This window comes from Quercus robur, chromosome 4, assembly GCF_932294415.1.
Source record: "Quercus robur chromosome 4, dhQueRobu3.1, whole genome shotgun sequence".
NCBI lineage: Eukaryota > Viridiplantae > Streptophyta > Magnoliopsida > Fagales > Fagaceae > Quercus > Quercus robur.
This window is the reverse complement of record NC_065537.1, coordinates 8,168,951-8,183,107: the sequence shown is the minus strand read 5'-3', so window position 1 is coordinate 8,183,107 and position 14,157 is coordinate 8,168,951. Positions and strand designations below refer to the sequence as shown.

Sequence of the window (14,157 nt, the reverse complement as noted above, 5' to 3'; positions counted from 1 at the left end):
ATATATCTATTGCAAATTCATATCGCTATGAATAACTGTATGTGTATGTGTGTGTGTTAGAGTCATAGATGACTACTCTGATTAGAATTATTGCTCATCATGCATATCTATTGCAAATTCATCATTATGAATAACTGTATGAGTGAACTAATTGACATATATGTGCGTGTGTGTTATAGATGACTACTGTTACTACTGGCGAGCTCTTAGAGCTTGCTGAAAAGAATGTGAAACTGGCAGTTGTGGAGGATATGGCTGAACAATTTGAAGAGGCCTATAAGCTTTATATGAAGGCATTAGAGTATGCGGGCACTTATCTCTTCTATGAGAACAATCCATGGCTTAAGAAGCAGAATAGGCAGTCATTTTTGGGCCATTATAGAAGGGCAACAAAAATTAGAGGCCGTCATCACTTACATGGACCCTCTTTATCTAATAGAGCAGAAAGCGGGCTTGGTCTTACAGAGTCGAATGCGAAGTTGAGTGATGTGGGCGGACTTCAGGCTTGCAAAGAGGTATTGGTTGAAGCTGCCATAGTGCCTATCCAGAATCCTCAATTTTTTACTGGTAAGTTCTCCCTCCATCATTGTATTTAACTTTTGGGTTTTTTAATCTCTGCTTTTAGTTTATTTGGTTATTCTTAGTTTCAATGCTAATAAGAAGAGTTGGGTTATAGTGACCACTAATGTGGACATTATGTTTTGAACTCCTGTTTTAGGAAAACGACAACCGTGGAAGGCTATATTACTATATGGTCCACCTGGAACAGGGAAGACCTATCTAGCAAATGCAATTGCAACAGAAACAGGGTCAACTTTCTTTAGGTAATATTTATAATTTTACCAATATCAATACATAGCAAGCAACAGGATTACAATAAGTGATGATGTAAGAAACATACACGGCAAGAGATAAAAGAACTAATCTTCATCTTCAACAGGCAAATACATGTTGCCAATTGCAGTTAATTGTGACTCATATTTGAAGTCTATGTGGCTTCTTTTGTTTTCCCTCTATGTTTCAGTTTTTTGCATAATTTCTTTTGAAAACTTGTGACTTCAGCAGCATTTTATAGTTAACATGTTATTCTTATTTTCACCCATTTTCTGTAGATTTTACTTGTTAGTGAAGGCCTAGATCAGAAATACATTGTCCAGATATTTGAGTTTCAGAAAATGTGGACTTAGAGTTCTTAATATTTTGTATTGTTGATGTAGTTTTCTTACTTCATATGGTTGGGTCTTTGACTCCTTTCATATGCTTTTTCATTGCAATCGTCACGTTATTGGAATGTATTGAATTTCTGAATTCATTATCTATGCCACTATGCTTCAATTGATTCACATCTGCGATTGTTTTTGTTCTCTGCTTCTTCCTAGCAGTTATTGTTGGGTGCATTTATTACAGCTAATGTATTTCCCAAGGATGTAGATGTGTTTGCTTTCTAATATTTTTATATAGATGGAATGCTGCCAACACATTTACATGTTTTGTGCATTGTCTGTACACAGACATTTACATGTGTTGTGTACTGTCTATACACAGTGTTTCCGCATCGGACATTGTTTCCAAATGGAAGGGAGTGAAAGTTCAAAAACGTGTACAAAACACTTTTGAACGTTTAGACCCCCAAAAATTAACTTAACCAACACAAGCAATATGTCAAACAACAAGTGTGCGGAAACTTAACATATGCTATAATGTGAAATAGGTTAAATACTATCTAAGCCATAACATAATGAAATCACAGCAGATAATATAAAGGCAAAGATAGAGAGGAAGGAAGATGCAAACACAAAGACAACACGCGATGTGTTATCGAAGAGGAAACCGAAGTCCTCGGCGAAAAACCTCTCCGCCGCCCTCCAAGCGGTAATCAATCCACTAGAAAATACAGTTGGGATACAAGGACAGCAATAGACCCTCCAAGCCTAATCTACCCAGTGCACCTAAGCCCTCCAAGCTTCTTGCTCCAACGAGGTTGCGCCGAACCTTTTTCTTTTCTAACTTCCCGGATTCCGCTACTAAACCATAGCATCAACCAATGAAGATTGGCTCCTTCCTAACTGCTTCCCAGAACTCCAAACAACTGTCTCACAGTGATGATGATGGTGAGAACCAGGTTTGGTATAATGCCTCTCAAGGATTTGACAATGGAGAGGAAGAGAGTTGAGGAATATGAAGAGACTCTAAGGTAGGGATTGTGTGTGAAACAATCTTGTTTTTCTTTAGGGTTTCTCTCTCAAAATTCTCTCTGGAAGCTCTCTTTCAATCGTGGGTAAAAGGGGTATTTATACTGGAGTGGGAGAGGAATGTGAAACGTCAGGTTTTACAAAATAGGGGTGGCTCGCAGCTTGACCTCGCGGCTTGACTAAGTCGCGAGATCCAGTCGCGAGATAACCGTATGGCCAGTTGTCCTGTTTTGTCCTGTAGTGCTCCAGCTAGCATGACTGTTCATTTTCCAGCATGCTTGGCACGTGTGCAGCTTCTGGCGGCTTGCAGCCGCGAGTCCACCCGCGAGTCCCAGCCGCGACTCTCTGTTTTCTTGCACACTCTTGAGCAATCTTCACTCTATCTCACTCACTACCCTTACAACAAACCCACCTAAATACAGGGTTACTAAATGCTGAATTACAAGCAAATTTGGCACGGAATAAAGCCAATTAGATGGTTGAATAAATTCAACCTTACAATCTCCCCCTTTGGCTATTCCGTGACAAAACCCTAAAACAGACTCTAGACTTAACATGTGAGTTGGGAACAGTTGAACAAAACTCACTCACACCTAACTCTAGAAGCTGTGAAGCACTTGAATCATATGAACAAAATACTCCTGAAACACAACAATACACTATGATCATTGTAAGCAGAAAATTGTAAATGCATATGAAACAGGCAGAATGTGATCAAGCAAAGATGGAGTAAGATACAAACCATGGCTTGATCAACCAAGTGACCACCAGAAGGTAGTGATCACAGTGTTCATTCACACTTGGAATGAACACAAGGACATACAAGTTAACAAGCGCAAGGCAAGACACTTGTATGCTCAACACTCAACCAATGCATAGCACACAAGGCATATGCATCTAGGAACAATCCTACAAGGGCACAAGAGTGACAGTACATAAACCAAAATGCAGAACATTTAGATTAGAGTACTGATTTCAACATAAAGCATAAAGGCTGCATAAGCAAGGTACATACCATAAAGCCTACAAACTATGCATAAAACAATAACCCTAACAGCTTACAAAAGCAAATGGGTACAAAACACAGAACATCCTGAATAACAGTTTTACAAAACACAATATATCAACTTAAAGAGAAAATTGAAACTGAAAAAGATAAAGACACTCCCCCTTAGATAATGACACTCCCCCTTAGGGTAATATCCTCCCCCTCTGATTATGCCTATCACTCCCCCTTTTTGTCATGGAATAGGCTAGTCATCCTCTTCTAGCTTTCTCTGAATTTGATCCAATTGAGTTTGAAGAGAAGTAAACTTCATATCCCATCGGTTGCTTTGATGGTGTAGAGAAGCAGTGAGTCCAGACATCTTTGTATTCAACTCGTGGACAGAGGAGACAATGCGATCAAGTTTCTCATCGAGGGAGAGATTGCTGAACTGAGGGTCACTGTGAGATGCAGAAGTTTCTGGTTTGGCTCTCTTCCGACTATGTCCAACACTTGCATTGTATGTACGCATGTTGATTGGACTCGGTTTGGGGATAGGAGACTCATCAGCCGTTGGATAAATTCCCTTGAGCTTCAAGATCTGTGAAATGAGACTGCAGAAAGGAATGCATATCCGAGACTCATTTCGAAGAACCGTTTTGCGCAGAACATGAAAGATATGAGCACAAATGTCGATTTCTTCATCAGAGATTAGATCATGAAGAAACAAAGCACGTCCGAGGTACATATACCCAGTACTTGATAAAGGGTACAAATTGTGAAACATCACAATTGTAAGCACTCTCAATTTCGGAGAAAGAGAGGAAACACTGATGGATTTGCCATTGGGTGAGAACTCCAAGTCTTGACCAAGACTTTGTTTGAGAAGCTCCTCATCAGGACATAGATCATCATAGACCGGTGAATGTCGAAAAATGGGTCTGTTGATGTGAAGAATTTCTGCCAGGTATGTAGGAGAGAAAAAAAAGCTCTTTTGCCGAACCCAGCACTTCAGTTCATCTCCTTCCACAATTGCGTTAGTATAAAATTCTTTAATCAACTCTTCATACACGACCTCCGGATCAGAGAGAAGGTAATTCCAATCTTTGTGAGCAAACCATTTCGGAATGTCAGTGTTATGAAGTGAGGACAGATCCACAGCTCTTTCTAGTAATGGAGTGGCATGTAGAAAAAAATTCTCATAGGACTGATAGGCTGCATATGATCTGAACTTATTGGGATCGAATCGCTGTGATGAAGAGCGAGTCACCTTTGGGAGAGGTGTGTCTTCATCAACATCAATTACGGGTTCCTTCCCTTTGGAAGAACCTCCTTTCACAGCAGCCTTCTTGAAGGGAGACATGACCAGTCTGCATTATAAATAAGGGAAATGACAGAACACAATCCAACAGACTATATTAGCAGTGGGTTAGTGTAAATTTAGGGACAATGAAGAAACCCTAACAGCTGGATGAAAATGGTCAGACAATAACAATGAGGGACACAAATGGCCCAAATTGAACTACACAGAAGAGGGAGGCCAAATATAACCACATAATCAGCTGAAAAAGGACCCACATTCAACAACACATCAACATGATACCACACAGGATCAAAGTGAAACACGATATCAACAGCGGATCAGACAAAAAAAGCTAACCCTAGCTAAGCACATGATGAAGAACACAACCACCAACATAAACTAGCTCAAGAACAGAAACACAAGCATCCAAGCGAAGCATGAACAAAGAATAATAGTTGAGCTAAAAACCCATCACAAAATCACAATCAAATGTGAATAAACCAGAAGGAAAACCATAACAACAAGTAAAATAGAGTGCAGGACAGAAAACCATACCTGTTAGTCGACGATTTTGAGCTGAAAAGAGACAAGTATTGGAGATCGAAAATGGAGGCACGGTGACAATGTGTAAGAGCAGATGAGAAAGACAATGAACAGTCACAAAAAGATCGAGGGAAAAATAAAAAGTTTAAAAACTGCCCCTGTTTATCCAAAACACGCGATTTTCGCGACTGAAACGAGTCGCCAAAAAGTCGCCAGATCAAGCCGCCAAAACACTCAAAGACAAAAAGTTGAAAAAATTTTCTAAGTGTTTTTCGCGACTGGAAGGTCTACCCGCGAGTGAGTCGCGAGCTGAGCCGCGAAAATCTCTGAGTGAACCTCGCGACTGGACCTTCCACTCGCGAACAAGTCGCCAAAAATGACCAGCGAAGATGCGACTGAGTCTCGCGACTTGACATACCCGCGACTGAGCCGCCAAAACAGGGCAAAACTGGATTTTTGAAATTTCTAGATTTTTAACAAAATACTTTCCAAAAACACCTAAAACACTCAAAAATCTTTTTGTGCTTGAATTAACAAAGATTGAGCATGTGAAAACATATTTCAACAAGTACAATCACACAAATGAATATGGCATTTATTGAACATAAACTTGTGTGTTGTGTGTGGATATCAACAATGAGATAGTCCTTCGTCTAATGTGAAGCTTCAATGATCAATTCAATCAAGGCATACACAATTAGCACTAGATCATGTGACCCATCTCAATTATAGAAATATGTATATATAACCTCCCACACAACTTGATAACATAACTTGGAGCTTATCATTTTACTCCACTTTCAATCATAACATTTGATCTTTTGATCTTTTGATGACAATCACCTCTCAATGTGAGAGTGATATTATACATTTCAACTTAATGAACAAGCCTTTGGCTTTTTGAATAAATAATCTCTTTAATATAAGGTCGCTTACCCTTTTTCCTAGTCGAATACTAGAATGTGCGACAGACTTTTGCAGCTCAATATCTCTTTTCATTTGGAGATTTACATTTGGTGAGCTCTTTTTATAAAATCAAAAAAATAAAGAGTGGGAAGATATATAGACACAAGTCTATGCATGTCTCAAGATCAACATAACCATTCACTAATCATTCATGACAAGTTTGAAGATCTATTTACAACAATCACATAGATTTCAAGATTTTTCCCACATTGATATAGGTGCATGAAAACAAGCAATGCTCGAAAATGCACAAAGCCATTAGCACAAAGGTACAAGGCAAAACAAGTTTTGAGACAAAACCCAATAAAGTCAATCAAGCTTTTTGATTTTCTAATTTTTATGTGATTTTTGGATTTTTGACACAAGAAACAAAAAGATTGATAAAACAAAAAAATATTCACAAGAAGATAAGCAAACAACCAACATCAAAAACAGCAAGCAAACCAAACAAACATTGTCACAAAGCATAGGAAGTATTAATGCATGGACATGTTGTAATGCTTATGCATGAGTACCCTTTTTCACCCACACGTCACTTGCGTTTGGGGTGATTTCCTTATAGGATTGGGTACGGGAGTTAGGGCTTTCAAACCTTCGTGAGAAGCTTTCCAAGCAGTTGGTGAATGCACCAATCATCTTCATCACGTTCATCATTCCGGGATCTCCATTTTGCTCTCTAGATTGATCACCTGCCCAAGTTCTCCTATCAATTCTGGGTCCTCCTGACCTTTGAGGAGTTGCACTGTTCTTTGCTCTCAGTTTTTGGCAATTTGGTCGAGTATGCCCTTGAAGTCCGCAATAATGGCACACATAAGTTCCTCTAGGACCTCTTTGTGGTCGTGGACGTGACTTGGCACGAGATTCAGACCTTCCCACAGACTGATTACGGGGGTTCAGCATCCGTTGGTTCAGCACATTCTTCTTCTCCTCCACCTCGAGCTTTTCACCAGTAAGTTCAGCTACCACTGGATCTTTCGCCTTTACAAACTTCACTTCTTTAGTGACATTTACAGATGAACTACTTCCTCCGGTATACCCCAATCCGGATTTGTCTGAAAAGCTCTTTTGAGATGATATGACATCATCTAGTTTCTTGGTGGTGACCCTCTCTATTTTAGCATTTGCTTGCACAACCTCATTCTCAAAAAATCTCACTTTTGTGTAAGTTTCGGACAGCTCACCATTCAGTGTTTCAATCTCACATTTGGCCTCCCTATATCGGATTAGGAGACTTTTGTAGTCCTCCTCAGCCTTCTTCATTTTTCTCACAGCAGCCTTGGCCACCCTTGTGTACTCACCCGACTTCTCCAAGAGTGAGTTATAATTCTCTTGAAGATTTGCTGTGCTTTCATTTTCTTCAGCATCTGATTCTTCAACAATTCCTAATAATTCATCATCACTATGTTCTCCAAGGTCTTGTACAAGCAGATTTACCTCATCCGAAGACTCAACATGAGCAATAGTCATAAAAGCAGAATAGTTCCCCTCTCCATCACAGCTCTCTTTAGATTCTGAGTCAGACGAATCCGAGTCACTCAAGGTCGTGGCATACACTTTACCTTTCGATTTCAAATAATTCGGACATTCCTTCTTAAAGTGTCCATGCCCGTTACATTCGAAACAAGTGACACCTTGTGTGGGTTGGGATTCTTTTCCATCTTTCTTTTTGAAATCCCTCTTCTCCCTTCCAGAACTTTGGAATTTTCTTTTATCATCGAATTTCCCATTATTTTTGAATTTCAAGAACTTCCTGAAATTTTTGACAAGGTAAGCTACATCTTTGTCAACCCCATCTTCTTCCGATGAGTCTTGATCTTCCACCTTCTCATTAATGGTCTTTAGAGCAAGAGATTTACTCTTTCGTTGATTGGGCAGTGACATCTCATAAGTCTGCAGAGAACCAACCAGCTCCTGTACTTTGATGTCATCTAGGTCCTTGCTCTCTTCAATGGCTGTCACTTTTGCACGAAAACTTTCCGGCAATGATCGAAGGATCTTCCTTAAAATCTTTGAGTCCTCCGTTTTCTCCCCCAAGTTGAACTTACTGACAACCACCTCATTTAGCTTTCCATAGAAAGAGTCAAAAGACTCATCCTCACTCATTTTGAGCTCCTCAAACCGAGTGGTCAGCATTTGCAACTTAGTGTCTTTCACTTTCTTCGTGCCTTCATAAGTGGTTTCCAAAATCTCCCATGCTTCTTTGGCAATGGTAATATGAGAAATCCTGTGAAATTCATCTGGAGACACACCACAGAAAATAGCATTGAGTGCTTTACTGTTAGCATTAGATGCAGCAAGTGCTGCCTTATCCCATGTGGATTTGGCTGCCTCAGGTTTGGTCCAACCAATCTCAACAGCATCCCAAACGGATTCATCAATAGAACATAGAAAGGCTCTCATGCGAACCTTCCAAAAAGCATAATTACTACCATCAAAATATGGAGGAGCATTAAGGGATTGAGACCTATCCATCTCAAAAGGGAGTCAAGGATCACACAATGGTAATGAAACCAATAGCAGTGTACCCGCTCTGATACCAATTGAAAGTTCAAAAACGTGTACAAAACACTTTTGAACGTTTAGACCCCCAAAAATTAACTTAACCAACACAAGCAATATGTCAAACAACAAGTGTGCGGAAACTTAACATATGCTATAATGTGAAATAGGTTAAATACTATCTAAGCCATAACATAATGAAATCACAGCAGATAATATAAAGGCAAAGATAGAGAGGAAGGAAGATGCAAACACAAAGACAACACGCGATGTGTTATCGAAGAGGAAACCGAAGTCCTCGGCGAAAAACCTCTCCGCCGCCCTCCAAGCGGTAATCAATCCACTAGAAAATACAGTTGGGATACAAGGACAGCAATAGACCCTCCAAGCCTAATCTACCCAGTGCACCTAAGCCCTCCAAGCTTCTTGCTCCAACGAGGTTGCGCCGAACCTTTTTCTTTTCTAACTTCCCGGATTCCGCTACTAAACCATAGCATCAACCAATGAAGATTGGCTCCTTCCTAACTGCTTCCCAGAACTCCAAACAACTGTCTCACAGTGATGATGATGGTGAGAACCAGGTTTGGTATAATGCCTCTCAAGGATTTGACAATGGAGAGGAAGAGAGTTGAGGAATATGAAGAGACTCTAAGGTAGGGATTGTGTGTGAAACAATCTTGTTTTTCTTTAGGGTTTCTCTCTCAAAATTCTCTCTGGAAGCTCTCTTTCAATCGTGGGTAAAAGGGGTATTTATACTGGAGTGGGAGAGGAATGTGAAACGTCAGGTTTTACAAAACAGGGGTGGCTCGCGGCTTGACCTCGCGGCTTGACTAAGTCGCGAGATCCAGTCGCGAGATAACCGTATGGCCAGTTGTCCTGTTTTGTCCTGTAGTGCTCCAGCTAGCATGACTGTTCATCTTCCAGCATGCTTGGCACGTGTGCAGCTTCTGGCGGCTTGCAGCCGCGAGTCCACCCGCGAGTCCCAGCCGCGACTCTCTGTTTTCTTGCACACTCTTGAGCAATCTTCACTCTATCTCACTCACTACCCTTACAACAAACCCACCTAAATACAGGGTTACTAAATGCTGAATTACAAGCAAATTTGGCACGGAATAAAGCCAATTAGATGGTTGAATAAATTCAACCTTACAGGGAGAAAGTGAAAAGCAAGTCTCAATTCTTTTCCAACGGGCCCGTGATGCTGCTCCATCCATTATTTTTATTGATGAAATTGATTCCTTATGTGGTTCACGAGGTGAGAACAATGAGAATGAAGCATCTCGACGAATCAAAACAGAACTTCTTGTAAAAATGCAGGTAATTTATTTTCCTTGGAAATGGATTAAAGTCATTTGTTCCAAGCTTCTATTTATATAATATAATTGACATGCTTAGATTAAGATTGGGGGCATGTAGTTTGTCAATAACTTGTTGTAGTTTGTACCATGCAGTTGGGTATGAATTTATTACATTTTGTGATATGAGTTGCAAAGCATCCTATTTAACATTTTTATACTTAAAATGGAATTGAGGAATTTTATGGAAAAATTTAAATTGAAATGTTTAGTATGGGTGACCTAACTTTAAGGTATTTAAGCATAAGTAACTTGAAATCATGTATGTGGTCCAAAGAAGGCTATGATTTCCTTTGAATTTTAGGTTTTAATTTTTCTTTTTCTTTTTTGTACTGAAGGGGCAAAAACATCAAGAAACCAAATTACAATGATCAAGCAAAACAAGAAGGGAAAGAGGAGAAATACTTTAATACTTTTCTACAAGAACAGGGGGGATATTCAAAACTGTACAAATTACCTTGGAATTAAACTTATGAGTCACACTATGAAATAATAAACTTGGGAGAGAATGATTGAATAAAGGTTAAGATATGAAGTAATAAATATTGGAGAATCAACTTGTTTTATGCTAGGAAAATCTACCATGGAAGTTATTTTCTTACTTAGATGTCTAAAGGAAAATTATAGAGGCTTGTAAAGATCTTCATATGGTCTTTATTGACCTAGGGAAAACATATTATAGGGTCTTCAAATGGCAGGCTAAATGACCAATCATTTCCTTGTTGGCCTTAAAATGGCAAGCTAGTTTGCAATGCAGTTAATAATAACTATATGTTTTATTAGATAGTTAATACATAGCATTATCATACATTGTTTCCTTCCACCTACATATTTGTAATCTTAAAATTTTAATACATTTCAGGGTGTATGCAACGATGAGACAAATGTTCTGGTTCTTGCAGCCACAAATACTCCTTATGCTTTGGATCAGGTGAGAAAAAATACATCCTTTTAACCTACGGCCAAGGCTAGCAAAAATTTCATGATCTAGATTGCTTTAGGGTTGAGGCTAATGCAAAGTTAATGTAGGCCATGAGGAGGCGTTTTGACAAGCGAATCTATGTCCCTCTCCCAGATTTGAAAGCAAGGAAACACATATTTAAGGTACTTCAATTTTCATAATGCAATGCATTTGGAATATCCAAGCAATGTAGTTATAAACCCATTGTGATTGATGCTTTTGTAATTTATGTCTTGTTTAATATCCTCTAGTTTTTTATTTGAGCAGGTTCTTATTGGGGACACTCCTCATAACCTTACTGAAAATGATTTTGAGCATTTAGCTCGCAGAACACAAGGTTTCTCTGGTTCAGATATATTCTATTGTGTAAGTGTCAATTTTACATTGTGTCAATGTGTCTCTAAAGGGACTATATGGCTGAAAATTGGTGGTTAACTTTTGATAGGTTGAAGATGCACTATATCAGCCTTTTCGTGCAACTCTTGATGCTCAATTCTTCAGAAAAACCTCTAAAGGCATGTGGGTCCCTTGCAAACGGACTCGACAAGGAGCTACTGAGATTACCTTGCAGGAACTTAATGCACAAGGCCTAGCTTTAAAGGTATGGATTAGTTAGGAAACTTATGTTCAACACAAGAAAGAATTCCAAAAATACATGTTTGTGGCCCAGTATTAGTTACTTACTGATAGAATTCTTGAAGATATGTAGACTGCTGCTTACTTTAGTAGTTAGTTAATTTATGGAAAATAGGATCAAAGAAAATTGAAAAGAGGGGAGGCCTGGGAGGGGGTTATTGTACTGGAAAGAAAAAGGAAAAAGAGTATGTCTCATTCAATTGCATTAATTCGTGTTTGGTATTGATTTTCTCTTTCATTAACATAGGCGGATTCTTTTATTTTTTCCTTTTTAAATAAAATTTGTTTGTGGTAATATTTTTTTAGACCCTATGTCCATCTTGAATTTTCATATTTGTGTCTCTGGGAATTGATGACTTGCAGATCCAGCTACCACCCACCACAAGAGCAGATTTTGATAAAATGCTTGCTAGTCAAAAGCCAACTGTAAGTGAAGCTGACCTTGAAGTGCATAAGAGATTCAACAAGGAGTTTGGCAATGAAGGGTGAAAGATGTAGAGGCACATATTATTATTAGTTTCTTCATATTGTGTTTCTATATATATATATATATATATATATATTTTTTTTTTTTTTTTTTGGGTAAAAAGTATTTTTTATCCATATGCTTGCGTTATGAACAAAGTTTTGGAGAGAAACCCTACAAACTCCTCATCTATTTTTATATTGAATATGAATTTTGAAAATATAACTATTTGATTGCATATTCTTATTATATTCTTCATGCTTGCAAAATTTCAAGAAGATCAAAAATCAATTGCTATGTCATCAAACAAATGTTAAAATTTCAAATTTTTGTGATCAAAAATTGTGTATAAAAAATAAATTTATTGATCAAATAGTGAATAATATATGATTTGAACAAAATTTGATATGTATGTTAAAAACATAAGAAACATGAAATTCAACAGTTAAACTTGTTTGTTATTCTAAATGTATATTTGGGTTAGACATATGTCACTCCTTTTTTCTTTTCTTTTTTGATAATCTAGACATGTGTCACTTTTGTTAGAGGCTTTCCAGCCTCTCTTTTTCTTTTTCTTTTTTTCTCTTTTTATCTTCTAATAAGGAACTATGGGATGCCAATGCCATGTAAGATACTGTGGGATGCCATAGTTAAGTTTTTTAATATGATCTGCCATATCACGTGATGTCACGAGCCTGTTCCAGAAAAGGTTAGAGAAACGACTAACATATATGAAACATTGGATTATAGGAAGTTTTTACAAATACAAATACGAAAATGTAGTTAGGAATTTAGGATGGAAATATTTTGGTTTTCGCGACTCAAAATTAATAACATAAGCTAACACCATTGAGAAAAAGAGAGGGAAAAACAAATTCCATATCTCCTCAGTACCACTTAGAACTAGAAGTAGTATTTGTTCTTAATGTTCCACTCAGGATCTTTTTCATATAACCAGTAAACTATATTATCAAAAAAATATAACCAGTAAACTATATTACCAAATTCAAGATGGGAGAAAACGCCGTGTTGGTATGTAATTAATCAGAAATAAAACTTAAACAACTAAATAGAACCACCAAAACTATTCATAATAAGTCATTCTTTTCATGTTTTTATATGCTAAAAGCAATCTTTATCATCATCCGTTTACAAAATCTTGTGACTACCCACTATGGAGTTTCTAATTTCAGGTAAGGCAACCCCAAAAATTCAATTAAGCATAGGTTTAACCATTCTAATCCCTTGAGGTTTGCAACATACAAATATCCACAATACTTTTACAACAAATCCTAAGTGGTAAGTTGTTAATGGTTCAAATTTGAATCCACAACTTAAATTACTTTTTTACCCACCAGTAATAGTTAGTAACAACCTGTTATTTAATATTTGTTGTAAAAAAATTTCATGAACATAGTATTTTTCTAAAAATAAATCCTATTTTAGAAAGAGAAAAATGAACCAAAATGAGAAAAATGAGAAAAATAAAAGGAGGAAATAGACAATCAAGTCTTAAAATTGAATATACCCAAACAACAGGCCTGCAACTCAATTATATGATATGAACTTTCTCAACAAAGAAAAGAAAAAGGTCCATGATATGAAAAGTAAGAGTGCAAAACAAAATGAGATGATGTTGTTTGCCTTTTGAATAAGGGTGTGCAACTAACTCGCCTATTCGTCAAAATCGACCCGAGTTAACCCAACCCGTTGGAATGGGTCAATTTTTAGGGGTTAGTGGTTGGATTGGAAATTTTTTTTTTTTTTTTTTTTTTTTTTTTTTTTTTTTTTTTTTTTTTTTTTTTTTTTTTTTTTTTTTTTTTTTTACGGTGGGTGGGATTGGGTGCGGGTCAATAGATTCACAAATTCGCCTAATCCAACCCGAACCACCTATATTTAATATATATATTTAAAAATATATTACATGATTTTATTATTTACTCTTCTTTTTATCAATTAAGTTTCGATAGAACTATATAATATCCTACTAACTATAGAATAATAAAACTAGTTCATGTTTTTTCTTTTTTTTTCCTCTTTTGAGAGGAGATAAAACTATTTGATATCTTACTAACTAAATGAAATATCATTTGGTTTGATTATTTGTGTTGGTTTGATGCACTACCAATGAAAATCTGTTGTTATTTGTATTGATTTAAACTTTGAAGCACTAATAAAATAGTTTGTGTTGGATTGGTGTTATGCTCATGTTTATTAGATTATAAATTTGTTTTTATTTGTGTTGGTGTTG

The 14,157-nt window shown here is 37.2% G+C and overlaps 1 protein-coding gene across 1 annotated transcript; it reads left to right on the top strand.

The window, feature by feature from the left end:
* LOC126720501 (protein SUPPRESSOR OF K(+) TRANSPORT GROWTH DEFECT 1-like) lies at positions 1-10,980 on the top strand. The gene is made up of 7 exons (XM_050423011.1): positions 1-37; positions 180-567; positions 719-824; positions 1,546-1,582; positions 9,641-9,805; positions 10,706-10,774; positions 10,873-10,980. The coding sequence occupies exons 2-7, from the start codon at positions 180-182 to the stop codon at positions 10,963-10,965; spliced, it is 858 nt and encodes a 285-aa protein (XP_050278968.1). The 5' UTR covers positions 1-37; the 3' UTR covers positions 10,966-10,980.
* The last annotated feature ends 3,177 nt before the right edge of the window (positions 10,981-14,157 follow it).

Excerpts from the sequence above, each read along its gene's own strand:
- LOC126720501 (XM_050423011.1), top strand. The coding sequence starts at position 180 with ATGACTACTGTTACTACTGGCGAGCTCTTAGAGCTTGCTGAAAAGAAT. Across the intron at positions 568-718 it reads GAATCCTCAATTTTTTACTG|GAAAACGACAACCGTGGAAG; the intron begins GTAAGTTCTCCC and ends CTCCTGTTTTAG. Across the intron at positions 10,775-10,872 it reads CTCCTTATGCTTTGGATCAG|GCCATGAGGAGGCGTTTTGA; the intron begins GTGAGAAAAAAT and ends AAGTTAATGTAG.